The 22,841-nt window shown below is 37.5% G+C and overlaps 1 protein-coding gene across 2 annotated transcripts in view; it reads left to right on the top strand.

Moving 5' to 3' along the window:
* The window catches only part of CFAP54 (cilia and flagella associated protein 54), a 293,191-nt gene that overhangs the window by 198,549 nt on the left and 71,801 nt on the right, over positions 1-22,841 (top strand). For both annotated transcript variants that reach the window (XM_057316516.1, XM_044384508.3), the window contains 8 exons: positions 5,979-6,084; positions 8,154-8,301; positions 9,132-9,289; positions 9,457-9,633; positions 9,735-9,861; positions 14,649-14,804; positions 16,335-16,440; positions 17,357-17,450. In XM_057316516.1, the coding sequence (XP_057172499.1) occupies positions 5,979-6,084; positions 8,154-8,301; positions 9,132-9,289; positions 9,457-9,633; positions 9,735-9,861; positions 14,649-14,804; positions 16,335-16,440; positions 17,357-17,450 (1,072 nt within the window). The remainder of the gene's footprint in view (positions 1-5,978; positions 6,085-8,153; positions 8,302-9,131; positions 9,290-9,456; positions 9,634-9,734; positions 9,862-14,648; positions 14,805-16,334; positions 16,441-17,356; positions 17,451-22,841) is intronic.

Genomic DNA, 22,841 nt, shown 5'->3' with positions numbered 1-22,841 from the left:
AAGTTTGATTTTATGCTACAGCAGTGTAGATTTTTGGACATTTATAATTTTTGTGGTTTCTAAACAGTGATGAAAATCCATACAGTCCATTTTGGAGCAGTGACTCTCAAAATGTGGTCTGCAGATTTCTAGGGGTGTCTCCAAGACCCTTTCAGGGGGACTGTAAGGTCAGAACTATTTTGATAACAAAAGTAAGATGTCATTCACCACCTTCATTGTGTTGTTATTTGCACTGATGCTGCAAAGAGCAACAGTAGTAAAACTTCTGGCCTCTCACTGTGAATCACAGCAGTGGCACCAAACCGTACTCGTGGGCAGTGCATTCTTTACTGCCGCACACTTGCAATTGAAAAAAAAAAAAAAAAAAAGCCCAGGGGCACCTGGGTGGCGCAGTCAGTTAGCATCCAACTCTTGATCTCACCTCAGGGCTTGAGCTCAGCGTCATGAGTTCAAGCCCCGCAGTGGGCTCCCCACTGGGCATAGAACCTACTTAAAAAGAAAAAAGCCTAGTTTCACTTAAGAATGCCTTTGATGAACCAGTAGAATCTGTTACGTGTATAAATCCCTATCCTGGAATATATTTTTAATATCCTGCGGAAATATTAAATGGGAAATAACACCTAAAGCATCTTTGCTGCATATCAAAGTCTGGTGGTTGTCTTGGGGAAGAACACATACGTGATTGAAATGAGAGCTGAACAAGCAGTTTGTTTCATGGAACACTGTTTTTATTTGAAAAAGCAACTGACAAACCGATTTTTCAGACTTGGGTATTTGACAGGCATTTTACTGAAAATGAGCAAAATGAAAATGCCATTTCTAGGAAAACAACAAATAGTATTTGTTGCTAATGATAAAATCTGAATTTTTATAGGGAAATGAGAATTTTGGAGAATTTCTATTTATCACCATGAGCTTGACGGTTTTCTAATGCTTATATTGTTCTGATGAGATTTGTGGTAATTAATATTAACAAGCATCATTTTAAAACATTGTGTAAAGAAATGTTTCAACATTAGGGGGATTTGCGTAACTCAGGGAGTTAATATTTTCCAAATCACCAATGGATAATGTTCCAAAATCCTGGTTGACAAGATAGACCAATAGTTTATAATGTAACAGAGGAGGAAATTTCATCAGTGTTTAGTATTAACTTTCACATTGCAAGAAACTTTTAAGAAACTATCACTTGTCACATTTTGGAATAGTATCAAAGAAGAGTACTCATAATTATTTTAAAAGGATATGAAAATATTCTTCCTATTTCCAACAGCTATCTCTGTGAGGCCTAGTCTTCTTCATATACTTCAGTCAAAACAATATGTCACAACAGATTGTAGAAGCAGATATGAAAGTCTTCTGTTAAATAGATTTTCTCTTATTAAGCCAGACATTAAAGAGATTTGCAAAAATGCAAAATAATGGCATTCTTCTCACTAGTTTTGTTGTTGTTTTGGGAAATATAGATGTTTTCATAAAAATGCATTATTGGTGTGAACATGTAATGGGTTTATTGTTTTTATTTTAAAATGAATTAATAAATAGTAATGAAGTTAAAGTTCTAAGATGGTAAATATTGATGGAACTCTGGGGATTCTCAATAATTTTTAAGGGTAGAAATGAGTACCAAGATAAACAAAAAAGCTTGAGACACACTGATTTAGAGTATTGTTACATTTGTAGCTATCCTTAAGAATACAGTGATAGCTGATTCATGGTAAATGGGCTTAGCATAATAATGTACCATTTTTCCCTTTTGAAGTTTGAAGAGAAGGAACTTTTACTAGGTAATTTCTTAATAGAAAATATATGATTTGTATATATATAGGAATACGTTGTCTCCCTCTTTCTATATAAAATATATGACTATATGATTTCCTATAGAAGGATATTGAACTCTTTTTTCCAAACTATTTTAGAGAGCAACAGCAGCCCTAGAAAATATTTCTTGTTATTTACCTTCATTCCTCCCCCAGCCTTCCACACGCCTTACACCCATGGAAGACAGTGATTTTGTTTTTTTTTTTTAGGAAACAAGAAGGAAACAAGAAACTAAAAATTACAAAATGGCCACAGACAGGAATGTCATCATAGAACTTTAATTTGAAAACCAGATAGACATATGCTAATAATGTGCGAGTATATCAGAATCGCTCCTATTTTAAATACATGGACCTGGCCCCTGGGACAAAACCTGCAAAAACTTTGATGTTATTGCCTTTTTGCAGTGGAGTTGTCATTTGGGGAAGCCTACTGTCAAGATGAATGAGTTTTTCTTATGTGAACTTTACCCCCCACGAGCTTCTGTTTGGGCGCTGCTGAGAGTGTTGGACAGTCCCTTTCCCAAATGATGGTTAGCTTGACATTTTATGATACTTCTAATAAAATTATGTGTCAAGGAAATTGAAAGGCACATTCCCTAGGGTGACAGGTAGAGTGAGCTGCATGGATTTTATGAGAACAAACTGACCATTTTTGTCATGAATGTTAATAAGAAATAAATGGGATCAAAGTTATTCCAACTGCATTTCTACTTCTTTTAGGGATGTCTCTCTCTGAGTCCTTTTTTTTTTTTTCATAAGTTCCTTTCTGTTCTCCTTTATATTTAATTTATTGTCTAAATGGGATGACATTTGAGCCTTTTAATTTTGTGTCAGAATGAAACCTCCTTCCTTGGGGATTTTAGAGTGTTTATAGTGAGTAATCCTCCCACACTTTCTGTCTCTCTGGTGGAGAGCAGAAACTAGAAATTTTCCATTGCGCACCTACATGGCACCAGGAGGATTAGGACATACTAGCATGTTTATATTTTATTCATTAAGTTTTTGGGTTAGCAAGATTCCAAACTTCATACCTCATTTCTCTTGAAGTCAGAATTTAGCCTTCAGAATCAGAAGGATGGGGTGCACACCACTTCCTTCTTCCCAGGCTCTCTCGGAACCATCCTGTGCTCGCCTCGGAAGTCGCTCAGGAAACAAGGGGCCTTCAAAAGTGGTGTGTACCCTTGCGTGGGGAAGGGTGTCAGGGAGAGGAAATTGCACTCCTGTATACGTACTCAATCCACTTCACATCTTTTGTTGTTTTCTTGCTTGTTCGTTTGGTTTTATTTTAAATAAAAACCAGTATGGTTATATAATCACAAATTATTACCTTAGAAAATATCCTACAAATATCTAAACCATTTTAATGACTCAGAAGAGTCTTGGGAATTTAAAATTCAGTAATCGCAGGAAGCTTTATGTTCTAGTTACTGACGTAGAAGAAAAGTTGGCGTAGGTCCCCCCGTATGCCCTGGCCTACTCAATACACGCAATGAGAACAGCTAGTGTGCCCTGAGCACCATCTGTCTGCTGAGCACACCCCACCTACCAGGCCAACTCCATGAGGACAGCGACTGTATCCGCAGCCCTGAGATTTGTTCCTTGCCCATGGGAGGTACTCAGTATGTATTTTTGAACAAGTAGAAAAATAAATACCTCATTTAATCCTTAGAATGATTCCATTTCAGGAAGTCTGCAAAGTAGAATGCAACGCGGAAGGCATTCAAGTGGACAGAGAGGGTCTTTGCGTTGGTAAAAGGTGCAGCCGACAACGACTATGTAGCCACCTTAAACATGGCACCGAGTAACACTAATCCAAAACAAAACCAAATTTGTCGGAACTGCGGAAAGACAGAGGCCACGTGACAGGCAGCAGTTAAGTGTGCAGGCTCAGGGGCCAGTTGCCTGGGTTCTAATCCTGCCTCTTCTTTCTAGCTGTGTTGTCTTAGGCAAGTCACTTAACTTTTCTGTCTCTATTTCCTGATCTATCAGGTAATGATGAGAATAGTATCTACCTTGTAGGTTCGTGGTGGAGATTAAGTAAATTAATTCACACAAAGCACTTAACACAGCAGCACCTGACAGGTGGTAAACACTCAGTAAATACCAGTTATTGTTTTTTTAAAGGCTTGTGGAGAAACAAAAAAAAGAAAATCTCTGTGGACAGAGTATGTGTGTTAGCACAATGTTTTCAGCTTTCATACAACATGTAGACAAAAAAGAAGAGGGTTTAAAAATATAATTTTAAAAGTTGAGCATATGTACACACTCTGGGAGCCTATAAACAGAGACTGTACCTTCTCGCAAGCATCCATGGACACGTCTGAAGCTGATCAGGTACTCGGCCAGAAACCTCAGTAACTGACCCATAGGAGGAAGTGTACTGACCACAGTCCAGGGACACAGGAGGCCTCTGGAACGTATGTGGAGGGAGGTGGTAGGATCTGATTTACCTCTTGATGAGGCTGCTGTGGCCGCTGTGTGGAGAACAGGGCTGCAGGGACAAGAGCAAGAGCAGGAGGCTGGTCAGGAGGCTCCCGTTTGTGCAGCCTGGAGATGATGGTGGCTTGGATGATGGTACCAGCACTGGAGGAGGCGAGGAGCTGCTGGCTGGTACCTGTATGTTGAAGGTGAAGCTGACAGAACTTGTTGGCGGATTGAACATAGAGCATGAGTCAGTGAGGAAGCAATGGTGACTCTGCTCTCGGCCTCTGGCACGGAAGACAAGGGAAGAGGGGCAGGTTCTGGTGGACGAGGCAAAAGCCAGGGGATCTGCTTTTAACATATCCTATCAGTTTCCTAGGGCTCCCAGAACAAAGTACCAAAAACTGGGTGCTTTCGAACAACAGAATTTTATTGTCTCATGGTCCTGGAGTCCATGTTTCAAAATCAAAGTGTCAGCAGGGCCATGTTCTGTCTGAAGGCTCTAGAGGAGAACCTTTCCTTGCTTCTTGTACCTTCTGGTGTTTGCCCATAATCCTTGGCATTCCTTGCCTTGTAAAGGCACCACTCCATTCATGTGGCTGTCTTCCCCTGTGTGTCTTCGTGTCACCTTCCCTCTGTGTATATGTCTCTCTGTCCAAATTTTCCCTTTTTATACAGTGGTCATATTGGAACAGTGTCTACCCTAATGACCTCATTTTAATTTATTTCAGATTACCACCATTCTGAGGTACTGAGGGTTAGGACATCAACATACCTTTTTTTTTTTCCTAAGATTTTATTTCTTTATTTATTTGAGAGAGAGTGCACCTGAATGGGGGGAGGGGCATAGGGAGTGGGAGGGCGGGAATCTCAAGCCGACTCCCCGCTGAGTCAGCATGGGGCTCAGTCGTAAGTCCCTGAGTTCATGACCTAAGTCAAAATCAAGAGTCAGATGCTTAACCAACTGAGCCACCTAGGTACCCCCTTTCTCTCTCCCTTTCTCTCTTTCTCTCTTTCCCTCTTTTTCTTTCTTTCTTTCTTTCTTTCTTTCTTTCTTTCTTTCTTTCTTTCTTTCTCTCTCTTTCTCTCTCTTTCTTTCTTTCTTTCTTTCTTTCTTTCTTTCTTTCTTTCTTTCTTTCTTTCTTTCTTTCTTTCTTTCTTTCTTTCTTTCTTTCTCTTTCTTTCCAGAGGACACAGTTCAACCCGTAACACCTGTTAAATGTGATTGTCTATTAACTGTTCAAGTGGGGACTAAGGTGAATAGGCATATTGTCCATTTGGCTTTCACCCAGTCTTTCCATGATATAAAATAACACTACAAAGCATCTTCAGGTATACAGATTGTTCTGCATCTTAGATTTCATTTTGGAATAGATTTTCAAAAGCAGAAGTCTCTCAATATATATTATTAAGCTATTTTGAAGAAGTGTGATATCAGTTATAACTTGGTTTAAAGTTCAGACAAACTTATGTACAGAGCAACAGGAAGTCAGGAGAACTCCTATCTCCTAGCTTCTGTTTTCTTAATTTAGTACATCTGCCTTCTGGTACTGCTGGACATTGATTAAGCAACAATTTAGCATAAGAGTTTCCAACTGTATAGCTTTAAGTAACAGTTCTAGAACCTTGAAAGGCTGGAGAACCACACTGTGATACATATGAAATGCATATGTGCTCATTTTATGAATGAGATTGTCAGTACTAGTGAGATTTAAAATATATTTTCTATTTTAGTGCTGCAATAGTATTTTCTACGCTTAGACTTCTCCAGGATTCAAAACTTTTTAAAAAGAAGGGAGTGCAAGATAACACAGAGAATTCCATCTCTCCAGGAGCTTCTGTATGTATGAATTTGATGTTTCTCTTTAAAATACTTACTATGTAATAACTGTTGGCATGCTAGGAAATTATATAATTATTTGGATGAAATAAAGGGATAAAGTAGAAAAAACATTGAATTCAGAGTAAAAAGGTAAGTGTTGAAGCCCCATTTATGCTCTTCATTTAGTGGTATACTTGAGCAAGTCCCTTAAACTTTAAAATTTTTTAACTAAAAATTTTAATTTTTCATTTAAATCTCATTTGTGAACTGATGGAATTGAATGTAATAATCACTAAGGTCCCACCAGATACATCATTCCAGTATTCTAGATCTGATTTCTTCAGCAAATAAAGTTGTCTCACTTTATTTGGCTCTTCATTTCACTTTTGAATTTATTAGTTCAGCATCACCAGTATGACACCTGCATTATTTCCTACCTTGGATTTCTCATAGGTAGATTCTTCCACATTTAAGCTCTGAAATCTGTTCGATGACTGGTGTCACGAATTCTTTGACATTTTATTGAAGTTTGATAAGACCAAGTAATTTAATAATAAAGGGTTGTTTAGGATTAAAACATAAAGATTCATCACATAGAATCCTTGCTCATTATTTCAAGCTTTACTAATAAAATTGCTAATATCTAGTGTCATTATGAATAAGCAAAATTAATTATCCTAAATAGAAACTCATTTCTTACTATATTTAAAGCAATAAAAATGCTAAAAAGCAATCTAATTCAAAAACTGACTTGGAGGAATGGTTGTCAGTTGGGGGTTATTTTGCCTCTCAGGGGTATTTGGCAACATCTGGAGACATTTCGGTGGTTACAACCAGAGAGGGTGCTCCTGGCATCTAGTGCGTGCAGGTCAGGGATGCCACTAAACACATGATGCCCAGGACAGCCCTCACGGCTACCCATAGTGCTGAGGTTGAGAAATCCTGATTCAGATTACACGTGCCATGGCTCTTCAATAGTCACAGGAACTGTAGGCGCTGAGAGATAAGGTACGCGGATAGGCATTTTGTCCTGTATTGCTAATCTAAATCCCAGACTCCTCGAGTACTTGTGTGCCCATTCTAGTCACCGTCCTGCCTGGAGGCTTCTGTTCACTTTTTAACTCTGTTCCTGGCACCGGCTCACTGATGCCTCCCACGCTGCTTCCCACCGGTCTCTCCACATTCCTGCCTCCCCCAGGTCCTGATGGCTGCTCCTTGATATTAGGTGTTGCCGATTGGTTGGAGCTGTCAGAGATGCATAGCGGGAAATTCCTGGAACAAATGGGCATTGTTCTAGATGATTTTAAAGTTTCCAAATGTCTGAAATGGATCCCCCACCCCCACTTGGAAAAACCTCCCTTTGTCCTTCCCTCTCAGGAGCTCTGGACATTGACCACCCTTTTCTAAAGTACAGTAATGAAAATGGGAAACCAATTATAATACATATTTGGAACGTGAGCAGCATACAGCAGTGTGTGGCACAGTGGATAAAGACTGGGGGCTCTAAGTTCAGAAGGACAGGAGTTTGAATCCCACCAAAACATAGTAGAATTTAAGCAAATATTTAACTTTCCTAGGTCTCCATTCTCGCATCTCTAAAACAGAAATAAAAAGAACTCCTGTTTGGCTTCTCGGGAGGATCAAATAAGATAATGTGTGTAAAATATTTGGCACAGTACCTGGAACATAATAAGTACTCAATAAATATTAGCCAGTGTTATTTATTATTTTTCAGTCGTTAAGATAATGTTTACAAAATTTTTGAAGACACAGACACAGCTGATAATATAATTTGCAATGAAAAATTCAGAGTGCAAAACTATTTTCTACAATGGGTGTAGAAAGAAAAAGAAAAGTTGAAAATCGGTATGCCAAATATTAATAGAGGATGGCGGGATTGTGAATGATTTTAGTTATTTTCTGTGTGTACTTTTTACAGTTTATAGAATGTGCAAGACAGGTTTCCAAAATTAAAAATTTAGTAGTATTAAATGATATCAGAGGCTTCTCTTAACTTAAATTTCACATTAGGCTAGAACTTTAACGTTATGAAATGGCAAGATAACCATCATTTTCGTATTGTTTAGGCTACTGAAAATAAAGATGATAATGAGTTTTTAGACCCTGTTTCCCTGAATTCTCGAGAATATTTCAACATTCATCTCTGGTTGAGGTGCCGCTTAGCACTGGTGACTGCATTTGTTGCACAGATTCATGGCATTGGAATTGTGACAGGTAAAAATCCTATTTTCTTAATCCAAGTTTTCATAAAAATTAATTTCACTCAGGTAAGGGAGGTTTTGTTGAGATACATTTTATTATTATAACATTAACATTTTCTAACTTTATAGCTTGATCTGTTTCCAGAATAAAAAATTCATGTCATTAAACAAGAATAATCATTTCAGTAGTCCCTTGTATCCCTGAAAATGGCATATATGTTTCTGATGCATGCAGAACAGGCAAGGAGATTTCAAAATACTACTGTACAGGTCTTGTCATCGAGGGGAGAGGCAGCATAGTGTAGGGGCCCGAGCACAGATTCTGGCTCAAGGTACTCGCTCTGGGTTCAAATATTTGGTCTACCACTTTCTCCCTGTGTGATCTTGGCCAAGTCTCTTAATCCCCCTGTGCCTCTGTTTCCCCCTTGGTAAAAGTGGACTACTTCATAGGGTTATTGTCAGTCTTAAATGGGTTAAATTTATAAAGTTCTAGATCATAGCCTGGCACATATATATGTGAGTTCCTACAGTGATTAATAATTTGTAAATTTGTAAATAAATCTATTTGTAAATCTATCTATCCACCCATCTCTAGCCATCTTCCACATTAATTTTTTTCATGTAGCATCATTACTTTTGCAGCACTGGAATACCCTAAAGTACTTTCTCCCAAATGGCAACACACTGATCTTTCATGTTTCATGTAGAGTCTGTTTTCCATCTTTGTATCTTCCTGTTGTTCTATATTACACAATATTCCTGTGATGAATATTGGGGGTGTTATGCATATGTAATTTCTTACTTTCCCAGGGTATTTTGAATAACTGCATTTATTCACTTTAGAAAACGATATGATCGATTACGTCAGCCTCATCAATGAAGTGTGCGAGGAGGCACAAGGTGCAGGCGACAGGGAGCTACAGGCTGAGTTCTTGATGCAAGCTGTAATCATTGGCCTACAAGAAAAGCATCTAAAGGCAGACATCATAACCAACCTTCAGGTAGGAAGGAGACCTCTTTCACATTGATATTTACCTGCTGATCCTGATTAGAGCAAAAGGAGAGAATTTTAAATTCCATTAGGCGCTGAATGCATAACGGTTTGGCCAGCTCTTGTTTCAGTGAATTGGAAACAGGACTATCAAAAGGAATAATTTTATTTTAATAGGCGATAATACATTTGCTTGAAGAAAGTGAATTTATTTCTCCTCGATCTCATTTAACCCTGGTGAGAAGCATGCTTTTGTTGGATGATTTAACAAAAGCCGAGAAATTCAAGGAAACTCCTTTAAAACCAGAAAAATTACATCTGTTGATTCAGTCTCACAACATTCTTATTGAACAGGTGAGCATGCTTTTGTGTCCTCAAGACTTGGAAACTTACTTATCTGTCTTCTTATTCCAAACCACATTAGCTAGTTACTAACTACAGTGTTCCTTTTACAGATGCTAACTTTGGGAGAAACGATTGAATTTCCTTTATCAAACACTGACTATGCAAGTCCATTACAGCCTTTGAAAAATATCTATCTTCCTCATGTCATGTTATTGGCCAAAACAAAAATGAGAATTGGTAAGAACACTTAAACATATATTACACTCAAGTTACTGATGAAAAATTTTTATTTTCAGGCAGGTTGTTATAAGAGTGCATTCAAATGGGGCAATATTTATGAATACCCAGGCTCTATTTATTTTAACAAATAGTTTTTGGTTATTTATCCTGTGCCAGACTCTGTGTGAGGTCCTGGGAAGTTACTGGAGATTAAATGGATACAGTCTCTGATCTTAGTGTGGGAGACAGAAATAAGCAAGTAAAGAAACCATATGGAGAACTGCATACTATATTATAAATATTGTATAAAAGCTTTTAACATTTATAAAATATTTCTAAAATTTTATAAACATTTATAAAATTTAATATGATAAATATTGTATAAAATAAAATGCTGATTTGATAACTACCAGACAGAAAATCAGTGAGGATATAGAAAGCTTATGTATGGTAATGAATTATGTATTGGTATGTAATTATAAATTGTGGTCTGTTTTATGAAAGATGTGATGAATTCTGATAAAGAATAATGAGGGGAGGGGTGCCAATTTAAGTAGAGTCATTGGGGAAGAGCTCTCTGGGGAAATGGTATTTAACCCTAAACCTTAAATTGTAAGTGACTAGTTGTGCACGGTGGATGCAGAGAGAGCCTTGGGGGAGTAGGTTCTGAGGTCTGGACAAGCTTGACCTATTCTAGAACTGCGGGAAACCAGTGCAGCCTGATCAGAGTGGACTAGGGCCTGCCTCATGGGAGGAGGTAAGCTGGGTTGGTTTATGTTTCAGAAGATTACTCTGGCTGCTGGGTGAAGGCTAGATTGGTGGGTAGCCTGGCTGCAAGTGCACCTAATGGGAGTTGTCGGAGCAAGAAACAGGAGGCGTACAGCCCTGGGGAACCAAAGTGGAACCAACTGGTGCTGTCCTCCCCAGGAGCTCACAGATCGTTTCAAGCTTTCTCTTGGACACCGTCTCTGGTCTTTGACCCAAGGCTGCCTGCCTCTAGCTCCCCAGCTTTTGTTCAGCTCAGAGAGCAGAAAATTTTGTAGTAGCTCTCTGTTGTAACCTATATTAATCATGCCTTTTCCATTTCTGTATTTCTAATGTTTTGATGTCTGGGGCCCTGCTGACCAGGGAAGGACTTCCCAGAGCTAGTAAATTCCTAGAGATTAGCAAACCACTGTCCTGAAAGCATGCAAACAATTCCAGAGCCCATCCTCTGAACCTTTATTGGGCTCCCTTATTGTCCTTTGCTGAGCTCTGAAACGTTGAGCCACAATTTTCCTGCCCTAATCACCCTGGGGACAGGTATCAGACTACTAGCAGAGCCCATTGAAATTATTCAAACTAGCCAATCCTAAATCTGCTTAGCCTGCTTACCCTAACCTAATTCTCCCTTCCTGCAAAATCTAAAATAAAAGTTCTTGTCCACAATTTTCCCCTTGCTCCCTCTACTTCTTGACTTTTGTGCTTTTCTATGTGGTTGGTATGTGCCCCATCCTCGTGGAAGTGTAGCAAACTATCTTTTCAGTGGTAGTTGTCACTGGGCCTGTTGACCTCATCACACGTGAACAATAATAAAACCTACATTTTAAAGCATTACCCTTTACCTCCTGGGACCCATATGCCTCCTGTACCAGTAGCTGCTCAGCTCAGGAGAGGCTGATGGTTGGACTAGAATGGAGAAGGGGGGGAACAGTGGTCAAACCATCATCTGTCCAGAATCTTCTCCCCAATGTCCCTTCTGCTTCTCCCCCTCATGATTATTGATTATTATTATATGATTCTCTGTCATCATCATCATCAGATATGAATTTTGCTATTTTGGATAAATTGCATCACCTCTACATTGTTGAGTTTCCTTATTTATGAAATTCAGCTGGCCTAGAGGACCTCTAGAATTCCTTCCAGCAATCTGATCCCATGAGAGCTATTTTTGTGCATTTTTAGTCCACAATTTGTTATATTATCAGTATATTCGATTGCTACAAGAGCTTAAAGCACAGATTGTGTTAAATTGTACAGACTGTGTTAAATCAAATGTATTCCCTGCTTTCATGACTTCCTAATCTTGAAGATGTGTCACCACTCAGTGACAATAGTGCCGCCGTTTTTTAGACTCACTTGAGGCAGAACAGCTTGCTTTCTGTTATATTAAATACAGACTTAAAAAACAAAACCAAAAGCAGATTTTCTGTCAAAACAACATCAGTTTCACAACTTCTTTTTCACAGAGTTGATGTTTATTGGAAACAGGAGCACTTCAATATTATGAAGCATAAAATCATCTGATTTGATGCTTTCTTGACAGTTTTCCTTTATAGTGAGCATATAGATTGCATCACAAGAATAGAGCCACTTAAATAATTGTTTTTTCTTTGTGAAAGCCTCTGACAGCAAAAGGCATTTTGAGATTGTTTTTATAAAACCAAAAATAAACATCATGGTTATTTGAGATTATTTTTCCCCTTGATGACAAAACCTTGAACTTTCTCATAAGGTGAAAAAGTAGATTACTGATTGATTGTATAATAGGAGTGAAGAAAGTTGCAAGAATGATGCTGAGGAGTGGGGATATAAGAGGGAGCCAGTCACCGTCTCTGCCCTCAGAGAGCCTGTTATCCAGTTAGGGGACAGAGAAAGAAAACTGTTGGTAACTTCTATAACAAGTCTGTTCCTAATCTTCACAAAAATCTAGAAAGCAATTCAAGTACTTTTATTATATATTAATACTTTATTATATATAATATGTATTTCATATATGGTGTGTATGTATATATATATGTATGTGTGTATATATATGTATACCTGCTTAAATTATATGAAGATACTTGTTATTGTTTTATATTAATAAATAGCTGTGGTATAATTTGAAACAAGAAGTGAGACATATAAGAGCTGTGTTGAAATATGAGGCTGTATTGGACAGATGATGTTAGCATATCCTTGCCTGGGATCTACTCACAATTGGTCACTGTTGGGGTAAAGAGCACGGACTCTGGAGAAGGATTTCCTTGAGCAGGTCACTTTAACTCCTCTGTGCTTCAGTTTCGTCTCTCATAAAATGTGGTTAAGAAAAGTACCCATCTCACTGGCTTGTTGTGGGATGGAGTGTGTTCCTTGTTAGAAGGGCACCTAGTTTGTTCTAAAAGCTTTGTAGGTGCTAGTGATTCTCACTGGTCCATGCCTGGCTTCCTTGCTCGCCTGGGAGCACCCTGGAAGCAAGGCTCAGTTTCTTCACCTCCATCTTCTCAGCAGTGTGCTACCAACCCGCCTTGTCCCCAGTCAGGGCTCCGTATTCTCCCTGGATAAGAGAGAAAGAAAGAGGGAGAGATACACTTTTCCCACCTTCCTTCCTTTTATTCCTCAACTAAAAATTTAAAAAGTTCTCAGTTTCTTGAAAGCTCTTTGTAGGGCATGGCATTTTGGAATTGAAAAATTTCAGAACCCAAAGGGATGTTAGATATTTTCTAGTTCTACTGCCTCATTTTTCAGAGGAAGACACTCAAGACCCAGGGGAAGTTGGGACTTGTACCAGTGACCAGCTCCGACCCAGCACTTCAGCTGGGACCCAGCAGCTGGATCATTCCGCAATCCGACACTACCTTTCTGCTTATATTTCTCTACTGTGCTGTTCAACTTTCCTCTTGATGAGTATTTCCGCCCCCTGCCTTCTACTCTTTATCCCAACATTTTCCTTTTTAAAAATTATCAAAAGACAAGGCAATCATCAGCTGCCAGCCCCAACAGCCACATTCTCTGGGAAGGTTTCCCTGACCTTTCTGGGGTCTGGGGGAAGGCCCCTGTAACCTGCCACCAAGTCGCCCTGTGCTTTCACTGTCACACAGTTGAGCACACAGTATTTTAATTGCCCCTCAGGCCATTCTCATTCCCCATTAAACACTGAGCTCCACGATCTGACTCTTGTCATAGTTTAGAGTGTGGGTCCTAGAGCCAGACTTGCCTTGGTTCTAATCACAGCCCTGCTACTTACTAGTCAAGTGACTTTGGGCGAATTACTTTGTGTAAATCTCATTGTGTCTCCGCTTTCTCCTATGTAAAGTGAGTGTACTAATGAAATCCGGCCGGAGTTGGGAGGATTACATGAGAAAATGCTCAAGTGCTGGGGCGGGTACCTGGATTGTAGAAAGCACCTAATAAACCTGAGCTCTTATTTTTCTCTTTTCTCATTTTTTTTCCAGTCTCTCCATTTTATCCAGCACTCAGAAAACATATGCTAAATAGATATCTGTCTGTCTGTCTGTGAGGGCACACAGATTAAATCTAATGCCTCTTCAACAATACAACAGTCCTTCATTATGTTAAGTGATGATGGGACCACACAAGAAGTATAGCACATGGCCCTTATCCAAATGGCTTTTGCCATCTAGTTGCAATGACAAAATATGCATAGCAAGCAACCACTAATAGAGCTGAGTAGAAACAAAATTACTGCCTATTAATATATGCAAATTTTTATTGGGAACAATATAAAACTTCATAAAACTTCCAGATGTTTCCCTGCTAACAACCTCATTTTAGGAACACAGTTGTTTTGTAGAACATAATGAAATTTTAGAACTGAAAGAGACTTGAGAAATTATCCTTCATTTTAAAAATGAGAAAATGTCAAAATTTATCAAAGTTGCAAAGGGCTACTGTTACAGTTCATTGGAATATTTGGGTATTGAGTTTTAAGAAAATATTTCTTAGATGCTAAAAAGTAAAGACTCCCAGAGTTTGTAATAGAACTGACTGTGAGAGAGGTCTGGTAACTTGGAGGCTTGTTATGAACAACCTGTTCCTTGTAGGACACACAGTGGCCAAACAAGTATACCAGGCCAGTAAAAAGAAGGATCCCTCGAAGTGGTTGCCTGCCCTTCATCTTTTTGAAATAGCACTGAAGCTCTGTCAGGTATCAGCAATGGAAGAACCTGAGGTGGAAGCTGAAATTCTTTTTCAGAAAGGTAAGATATACTTGGGGTCAGAACTATAATAAAGTTTATAGAATTTTTTTTTTTCCTATTAACGATAGGCTTCTTGAAAACCTGGTCAGTGACTTTACAAAGGGCTTAGTGATGTAAAGACATTGGTACCTCTGCCAGACTTAGTTTGAGACAAAGAGAACACTGCTTTTTTTAAGTTTATATCAAGAAGGGGGGAAAGTACTACTTCTTAGTGTCTTTTATAATTACAATTGACCCTTCTTATTAAAAATTTCATGTTTGACTCAAAAATATCATCATCAGCCAATTAGCTATAAATAATGTTTCTTAATGCTTGGAAGACATTTTTTTTTAAAGATTTTATTTATTTATTCGACAGAGATAGAGACAGCCAGCGAGAGAGGGAGCACAAGCAGGGGGAGTGGGAGAGGAAGAAGCAGGCTCATAGCAGAAGAGCCTGATGTGGGGCTCGATCCCATAACGCTGGGATCACGCCCTGAGCCGAAGGCAGACGCTTAACCGCTGTGCCACCCAGGCGCCCCTTGGAAGACATTTTTTATGCATAACTTTATTCCTTAGCTAGGCATTTTAGTTAATTTCTATAAAAGATACATACCCATTTAAATTAAATAGCTATAGCACACCTCTATTTATAACTTATGTACAATGCATATTTGCATAATACATTCATATAATTTTATGGTGGTTATTTTGGCCATGAGAAGAGTGATGATGATGATTGCTATCATTTGTTGATCATCTACCAGATGCAAGGCACTGTAGTAATCAATATCTAACATCTCATATTGCTAATTCTTACAACAGCTCTACAGGGTAGGCATGGCCAATCCTAGTTGACAGAGGAGGAAAATGAGGTACAGTCTGGTTGAGTAACTTTCTCTAGGTCAGCAGCTACTAAGTGATAGTACCCAGATGTGAACTTAACACTGGGAGGCTCTGTGCCCTATTCACATGCTGCATGAAAACTGTGAATCCTTTTTATAGTGATAAAAGATTTCCCTTTCTTGCCCTTTCGGCTATAGAAGTGCCATTCCAGTAAGGGCTGCGGCTCACCATGAGGCCTGAGAGCTGTGTGAGTCCTAAAGCATTTGCATCATTTGTGATTGTTTTCAAGTGTTTGTTGACTTTTTAGGATTTGTTTTAACAGAGATGTTTTCTATGATATCTGTAATACTAGACAGAGGAAAGAGGACATGGATGTAGACAAAGGAAATGAGCCCTACAGGAGAAAAAGAAAGTACAAAGTAAGGAAATAGAAAAATAAGATGGCAGAACATTTGTGTCTGGAAAGCCAAAGGAGGCTTTGACTCAATGTTGCTAACTAGAGGCAGGGTGAGCCTGGAGACTCTTGGGGAAGGAAGCAAAAGATCTTTCACTATTAGCTGACTTTACAGCAAAAACAACAGACAGATGGGAAGAGAGGACAGCACATCCAGTTTTCTGAAGTTCCAGCATGAAATATTTATTCTGAAGTTCTAAATGATAGAAAAAGGAAAAACCATTTTTGTATGTATTTTTTTATTCTTTCAGGCAAAATAGAACGTCAAATATTGATGGAAGAGAAATCTCCAAGTTCACAACTTGAGAGTTTATTTGAAGCTATACAGCTAAGCTTGAGAAATGATCAAAACTCAGGGTAAAAAAAATCTTTCCATTATTATAACAATATATGTTTTGATTGAAGCCCCATGTTTTGGTAGTACATTGAACATTCAAGGCTGGGATGACTGGGAGACCCCTTCCCACTGCAGGCCTTGTTTACTAGGGTCCATTGTCCAACAGGTTTACTGACTTCCTTTTTAAGATTTTTGACCTTGGCTCTGACCCAAGGCCTTATTTATAGTGATGGTTGATGATAACAGTTATCATGGTAGCATACTGGACTGTGAATTTGCTTCTAGTCTTTACACACATTGAACTCCTGTCTGTCCCAGGATTCTAGCTGCCTCCCATGGATGTGAAATTGTAAAAGATTTATGTGGATGTTTACTTCGTCAGCAGGACCAGGGCTGGCCAACTTAATTCTATATAGAAATCATCTTAAGATGGATTTTAAGCCAGCATTATTACAAGTGTACTATTTTAAATGGCCCCAACTGACAGGTTTGATAGCAAATACACAGACCTAACCCATACAAAATCACTACTTTCTGCATAATTCTGTGTGTCTCTTTCCATTTTAATTAGCGTAGGAACATAGAGAGGTCTGGTTTGCAAGGCAGGTTCCTTCATCCCTGATTTTCACTTCTTTAGTGCCCTGTGTGCTGGACTATTCTAGAACAGTTTTGATGCTGGGCTTCAGAGCAGTCATGTCTGGAGTATTGCCAGCACAGGACAAGGTAGAATGTCTCTTCAAGAGCTTCCAATTTTAGTGGGGAGGAAGGTACTGATGTCTATGCCAACAGTGCTGTGAAAAGAAGGTGTGAGTTTGGTGGGACAGATAATGGTTTTGTCTATTTTTACCTTTCATTAGCTCAGAAATTGTGGAAAATAATGCAAAATGATTATGAATGGTGAAGCTATTTAATAAGTACAATGTTATATCATTTTAGGTTGATAAGAGATGCCTACTTAGAAATGGCCCTATTATTTTTACATATGAGAAAGCCAAAAAACAAACTTTCAACATCACCATTAACATTTAAGGTAATAAACTATTTTATTAGAAATCTTAAGTTAGTTATCTTTGAGCTTGCTATTTTTGGTAACTCTGTGCTATAGAAATAATAAGACTGATTTTCCTGTATGACTTGGAGAAATTAATTCATTACTTTATAGTCACACTCATGTTTAGATACTCCTTTGGATATTTTATATAAGGTTCTGGAAATAGAGTTCATGTGGACACTTTTACCTGTTAAAATGTTATACATGAAATGTAGGTGTGTGATTACTCCTTGTAATCAGGAAATTACAAGAAATGATATATTGGTTAAGCAGATGGACAAGTAAGATTTTCATCACTGATACAGTGTACAAACAGATCACCTTTTGATAGAGTCATTCATTTATTCATCACATACCTATTGAACATCTACTATGACCCAGACAATTGTTCTGGAAGGGTATTAAACAGTGGTTAAGACAAACTTAGTCCTTGTTCTCATGGAGCTTACCTTTCAGTAGAGGAAGAAGCAGTAAAGGAAGAAGCAAGAGGAAGAAAGGTGGGAGGGAGGGAGGGAAGAGAAGGAAGGGAGATGATTTAGGTGGTGAAATTGGGGATTAGGAAAGAACTTGGGTTGGTGGGACTGTTTATGACTCTGTTGGGGAAGACATGAGGTTCAAGGTGGGATTTGTTGGATGAGGAGGGAGCCATGCGAAGAGTTGCAGAGGCATGTTATCTGCATCACGCCTCTGTGTAGAACAGTGCTTCCAAACTAAGGGGCAGAAGCATGTCTGGGGATCCTGTGAAAATGCAGAATCAGATTTGGTAAGTTGGGGTTGGGGTCTGAGGTTTGGCATTTCTAAGGAGCTCCAGGTTAATGCTGCTGCTGCCATCTGGGGGCCACACTTGAATGACAGGGATCTAGACTGAGGGAGATCCTGTGGGCAGGATGTGGGTGCATTGGAGATATATGAGCCCAGGAACTTTTAGTTTTTACTTTTTAAATTTCAGTAGGCTTTTTATCATTCATCCCAACTAAGTAATCCTTTGACCCACCAAGAGATTTTTTTCAGAAAATTTTGGTGTCAAATCTCTAATTTTTGAGACAACATAGACATGATTTAAAACCTTTAGGCAAACAGGTTTTCAGTCAGTTGAATTATTCATGTGGTAGCTGCTTAGGTGGATACAGCAGCTATTATTTTATTTTTTATCAAAACAATTATGTAGAAAACTAACTTTTTATGGTATGATAAACATATTTATTTCTAGTAAGAGAAAACAAAAATCTTTGTTTCCATGGCAAGTAGCAATGCAAATTAATAGGATGCTAGGATAATAATATATCTACCTTTTTGGCCTTTACTAGAAAAGTGTTTATAATTAAAGCTTGAATAAGGTAGAATTTAAATGAAAAAATAGCATAATTCCATACAATATCACATTATTTTTTGTGTGACTTAATATAAATATTTTAGCAAGTCATACAATTACTAGAAGCACAGAAAACAGCGAAAGACAAACAAACAAGAATTTGTCCAGACACATTCAACCATTGAAATACCACATTAGAAGTTTGTTCTAATAAAGATAATGCTTTGTAAACCTGTAAAAGAAAACACTATTGTTTCACTTTTATGGAGAGTCCACAGAACAGAGTGACCAGAGCCCTGGTCTGAGTTTGAATCCTAACTTCAAGACATACCAGCAGGGTGATTGGGGCCTTTCTAAGCCTAGTTTCCTCATCTGTGAGATGTGGAGATGAGGATATTGACCTCTCAGAGTGGAATTAAACAAGATAATGGGCGTGGCACATAATAAGTACTCAAAAAAGAGGGGTACACTATTCTCTATCAATATGTGACTTTGGCTAAACATTCACATTTTATCTTTCTAGAGTATTTTGTATATAGTAGGTATTCAGTAACTATTTTTTAGTTAAATGTGGAATTGAACCTGTATTCATTCCTTAACCAAATACTTATTGAGTGCCTAATGTATGCCAGGCATGTTACTCTCTTTCTATATGAAACACAGAGGAGCAAGGGAGAGAAATAATTGTATCAAAATCTAATGAGGACTATAATCAAGATATGTCAAAGTAGAGAAGTAGACCAAAGTGGGAACTGATTCTGCTTTGGGGGAATGCTGGCAAAAGCTTCACAGATGAGATGAATTTTGAAGAATGACTAGAAGTTTTCCAAGTAGTTAAGCAAAGAAAGAGATTAGCAAGCACACATGTTAAAAATAGATTTATTGAGGTGTAATTTATATACATGAAATTAACCTATTTTGAGAGTGCAGTTCACAGACGTTTAGTAACTTCACAGAACTTCGGAGCTAGATCACCATCCGGTTTTAGATCATTCCCATTATTCCAGGAAGATCCCTAGTGCTCATTTGCACTCATTTCCAGTTCCATCCCTAGCCTCAAGCAAACACTAATTTGTTTTCTATCTCCATAGATTGGCCTTTTCTGGATATTTCGTATAATGGAATTTCATATAAATGGAATCATACAATATGTACTTTTATGTGTCTGCTTCTTTCACTTAGTGTTATGTTCTTGAGGTTCACCTATGTTGTAGCCCGTTAACAGCAGTTTGTTCCTTTTTATTGCTGAATAGTAGTGCCTTTTTTGGATATACAGTATTTTCTTTGTCCATTCAACAGTTGATATATGAATTGTTTCCACTTTTTAGCTATTTTGATTAATGCTGCTTTGAACATTTATATACAAGTTTTTAAGTGAACATATGTTTTTAGTTCTCTTGGGTATATACCTAAGAATAGAATTGCTGGATCATGTGTTAACTCTATATTCAGCCTTTTGATGATCTGTCAGATTGTTTTCCAAAGTGCCTGTAACATTTTGTATTCCTATGAGCAGTGAATAAGAGTTCCAGTTTCTCCACAGCCTGGTCAACACTTGTTATTATCTACATTATTGATTGTAGCCATCCTAGTGAGTATTAAGTATATTTCGCTGTGGCTTTGGTATGCATTTCCTGGCTGTCTAATGATGTTAAGATCTTTTCATGAGCTTACTGATCACTTCTGTATCTTCTTTGGGGAAATGTTTATTCAGATCTTTTGCCCATAACCTAAACTGAGATGTCTTTTTTTTTTTTTTTAAATCACAGGAGTTTTTAAAATGTATATTCTAGATTCAAGTCCTTTATCAGACATTTGATTTGCAGATATTTCCTCCAGTTGGTGGCTTGTCTTTTCATGTTGTTAATAGTGTCTTTGGAGACAAAATTTTAAATTTTAGTGAATTCCAATTTATCATTTTTCTTCTTTTATATATTGTGCTTTTGGTTGCATATCTAAGAATTCTTTGCCTAATCCCAGATGTTGATAGATAGATTTTCTTCTATGTTTTCTTTTAGAAGTTTTATAGTTGTAGCTTTTATGTTTAAGTATGATCCATTTTGAATTAATATTTGTGTAAAGTGTGCAAAAATCTAAATTCTTCTTTTGCACATAGATATCCAGTTGTCCCAGTACCAGTGTTCAAGAGACTATCTTTTCTTCATTGAATTTCCTTGGCAAACCATTGTCAAAAATTAATTGATCATAAATGTAAATGTTTATTCCTAGACTCCCAACCCTATCCATTGATCTACAAGTCTACCTTTATAGAAATATCCACCCTCTTGGTTATTGTAGCTTTCAGTAAGTTTTAAAATTGGAAAGTACATGTCCTATAACTATGTTCTTCCTTTCCAAAATTGTTTTGGCTGCTTTGAGTTCTTTGCATTTTTATATACGTTTTAGGCGCTGCTTGTTAATTTCTGCAAAAAACTAACAGAATTTTGGTAGGGATTGTGTTAAATCTGTAAATCAATTTGGGGACAATAGCCATCTTAACAAATATTGAACCTTCCAATTCATGACTATGAACTGTCCCTTCATTTATTTAGATATTAATTTCTCTCAGTCATGCTTTTTACTTTTCAGTGTACACATTTTGTAAGCTTATTTCTATTGTGAATGGAATATTTTCTTCATTTCATTTTCAGATTGTTCATTGATGATACATAGAAATACACTTGATTTATGAGTATTGAGTTTTGTTTTCTGTGACCTTGTTATGCACCTTTATTAATTCTAGAGGGGGATGTGTGTGTGTCTTGGGGTTGCCTACGTATAGGATCATGTCTTCTGCAAACAAATACAATTTTACTTCTTCATTTCAAATCTGGATGTATTTTCCTCTTTTTCTTGTTTGTTTGCATGAACTAGAATCTCATATGCAGTGTTAAACAACTTTCTCCATCTAAAAAAAATACCTTTTATATTCTTCTCCTGTCCACATTTTTCCATTCTGAACTCAAGCCCAACCTTCTTAATAAAGTCTCCCTCTCAATTCAAAATGAGCTTTCTTTCTTAAATGTCTGTGTCACTACTGTTCTTACATTATAATTATTTAATGTTATTATGTATTCTTCATTTAATGTCTATTAGTCTTGTTTCCAGAATTTAAATAAATTGCCCAAAATTACATAGCCAATAAGCTGGCAGGGGCTACCCCAGAACCTGAGTGATTTCATTACAGTTAATGAGTAGGGTCTTCATATCTTGGGACAGGGCCGTATTGCTTAGATTCTCCATTCGCAGACTTCTCCGGGTTTCGTCTACCTCCAACCAATCTTAGCATTTGATCTAGGCCGGGCCACATTTGCACATTGTATTCCCCGCTCTGGCATCAGCATTATTCATTGACTTTCTTTTGACTTGGGAATCTTGTAGCCAGAAGTAAAAGAAAGATATCTTTTGTTATTGTTTGTTTTATTCTGCAGTCTTGTTGAAGATTAAAGAATTGGCCAAAATGTGAACATCAAAAAATTAGAACCAAGCAGTCTAATTGAATAGTTTTATCCAGATTAGTTAAATCTTAACAATTGACTGTTAATGCTTATTTTAGTTACCTTTAAAAATGTAAAACAGGTAGATACTATGTTACTAGTGGAGTTTCTTTCTGTTAACTTTTGTAGCATTGATTTTCTTGTTTAAAAACTGAACACACACACACACACACACACACACAAAACTGAACACACACACAATAAAAATTATCTCCATTCATTGTTACTTTTGCTATTCTGTGGAACTCTATGATTACATTGTCCCTTTAACATTTTCCCAGTTAAAAAGATGACAGCAAATACCTATCAAAAATCTTTAAGTGATGTTCTTATTTCTGACATCCTTACACACAATATATTCAACTTATCATTTTAAGTATATACTTTCCTTAAAATGCCCTTAGTGTTTATTTTGTTAAAAAATTAGAAAAGATGATAAAAACAATCACCCTTAAAACCAGGATAACCACTGTTAATCATTTCCTCTGCTTGTATATACAGGGAGTATATGTGTGTACATGTCCTTTTAAAAATAGGATCATACTTTGCATACTATTTTGT

This window comes from Ursus arctos, unplaced genomic scaffold, assembly GCF_023065955.2.
Source record: "Ursus arctos isolate Adak ecotype North America unplaced genomic scaffold, UrsArc2.0 scaffold_21, whole genome shotgun sequence".
NCBI lineage: Eukaryota > Metazoa > Chordata > Mammalia > Carnivora > Ursidae > Ursus > Ursus arctos.
This window is presented reverse-complemented; position numbering and strand designations above follow the sequence as displayed.